Here is a 1521-nt window from a genome sequence, read left to right as displayed (position 1 = left end):
CAGGGGCCGCGTCCCCACGGGGCTGACTGCGGCAGCACGGACCTGCGCTCGCGGGGGTCTGGGGCCGAGTGCACCCTGCCCCCCGCCCCCGACTCTGGCTCAGCCTCTTGGTGCCCAGCCCCAAAGGTCGTGACCCGCAAGGCCACAGTGCTCCCACCCCCAGGAATCTGGGGCTCTGGCGGCCTGCAAGCCTCCCTGCGCCCAGGCTGCGCTGGCCAGGCCAGAGGCGACAGCAGAGTACGGCGGCCGGGAGCGCCCAGCCCCGGCACGGGCTCTTGCCGTAGCCCCGGGCCATGCCGGCGGCTCCCCTCAGTGCAGCCCTCGGCCAGCAGGCCCCGGTCGCCCCAAGATGCTCGGCCACCGCCAGGGCTGCTCCTCACCGGCCAGCAGACGTCGCCCCAGGCGGTGGGCAACTCCCAGGCGTGTGCACCACGCGTGTGCACCCCCATGTGGTCGGTGTGGGGTGGGAGTGTGGGGCGGTGTTTGCCCCCAGTTACCAACATGAACCCACCCCCGTAAGGCAGTCGACCCCGGGCTCCCTGCTGGACCCTCTCCCAAGCCCACGGTACAGAGAAAGCGGGGGGCGGAGCTCGGCCCGATGGCCTCGGGCCCCCCAAGCACACCTGTGTGGCCCACTGGACGGCAGCCGTTCACGGCGGGGGTGGGGCCGCGGGGCTCGGGCACTCCCCGGCCTTCTGGGGGCGCCTTCTCCTCTGCTTCCTGCTGTGCCTCTGGCTTTCTCCTCTTTTTCCTTTTCCTCGGCGGCGGCGCCGTGGCGTCGGGCGGGGCGCCGTTAGAGGGAGAGCAGATCCTGGGGGGTCAGGGCAGCCGTCGGTCAGCACAAAGGGTACCCCAAACCTCAACTAAGCTGCCGCTCGGCAAAGCACCCCTGCGCCCAACGAGGGGCAGCAGCCTGGGCCCCGCAGCGGGGCCTGGGGGTGCTCCCTGCCACCTGCCACCCGGCACTCAGCAGGGGACAGCGCAGGCCGCACCCCTCCCCAGCCCAGGGCCCCGCGAGCTGGGTGGGGTAATGGAGAGCCTGAGACCGGGAGGCCGCCCCGCCAGCTCGCTGTACCCGATACCCGCCCGGCGCAGCGCCCCCTGCCCACCTGTGCCACGGAAGGCCCCGGGGGGGGCGGCCTCCCTCGCGGAGGCCCTCTGCGCCCTCCTGCTGCTGCTCGCGGCTCCCGGGGCGGCCGTTCACCTGGGGCTGCTGTCCACCCTTGTCCTCCAGCCGGCCCGCCGGCGGCTCTGCCCGGCCTCCTCCTCCACGCCCCGGGCTCCTGGACCCCTCGTGCGGCGGGGAGGCGCCCGCCTCCTCCACGCGCTTCCGCTTCTTCCTCCTCTTCTTCCTGGCGGGGCCTGCGGCTGCTGCCCACGACTCCGGGCCTGGGCCTGGCCCTGGGATCTCGGCCGAGTGGCTCTTCTCCCTCTTCTCACAGGGGCTCTGCTGGTGCTGACCGGCCTCTTGCAGCTGGTGTGGAGGCGACCTGAAGCCCCCATTCACCTGAGGCAGGGGGG

At 73.3% G+C, this 1521-nt stretch overlaps 1 protein-coding gene across 1 annotated transcript in view; it reads right to left on the bottom strand.

Annotated features, from left to right (window-relative positions):
* Positions 1-1521, bottom strand: part of USP36 (ubiquitin specific peptidase 36) — a 9856-nt gene that overhangs the window by 1239 nt on the left and 7096 nt on the right. The window contains exons 7-8 of the mRNA XM_012734578.1: positions 1110-1513; positions 624-811 (exon numbers count right to left, since the gene is read on the bottom strand). Coding sequence (XP_012590032.1) covers positions 624-811; positions 1110-1513 — 592 coding nt within the window. The remainder of the gene's footprint in view (positions 1-623; positions 812-1109; positions 1514-1521) is intronic.

The sequence above is a fragment of the Condylura cristata genome, unplaced genomic scaffold, assembly GCF_000260355.1.
Source record: "Condylura cristata isolate star-nosed mole 26May11 unplaced genomic scaffold, ConCri1.0 scaffold00060, whole genome shotgun sequence".
Lineage (NCBI taxonomy): Eukaryota > Metazoa > Chordata > Mammalia > Eulipotyphla > Talpidae > Condylura > Condylura cristata.
The sequence above is the reverse complement of the archived record's forward strand: the minus strand, read 5'-3'. Positions and strand labels throughout refer to the sequence as shown.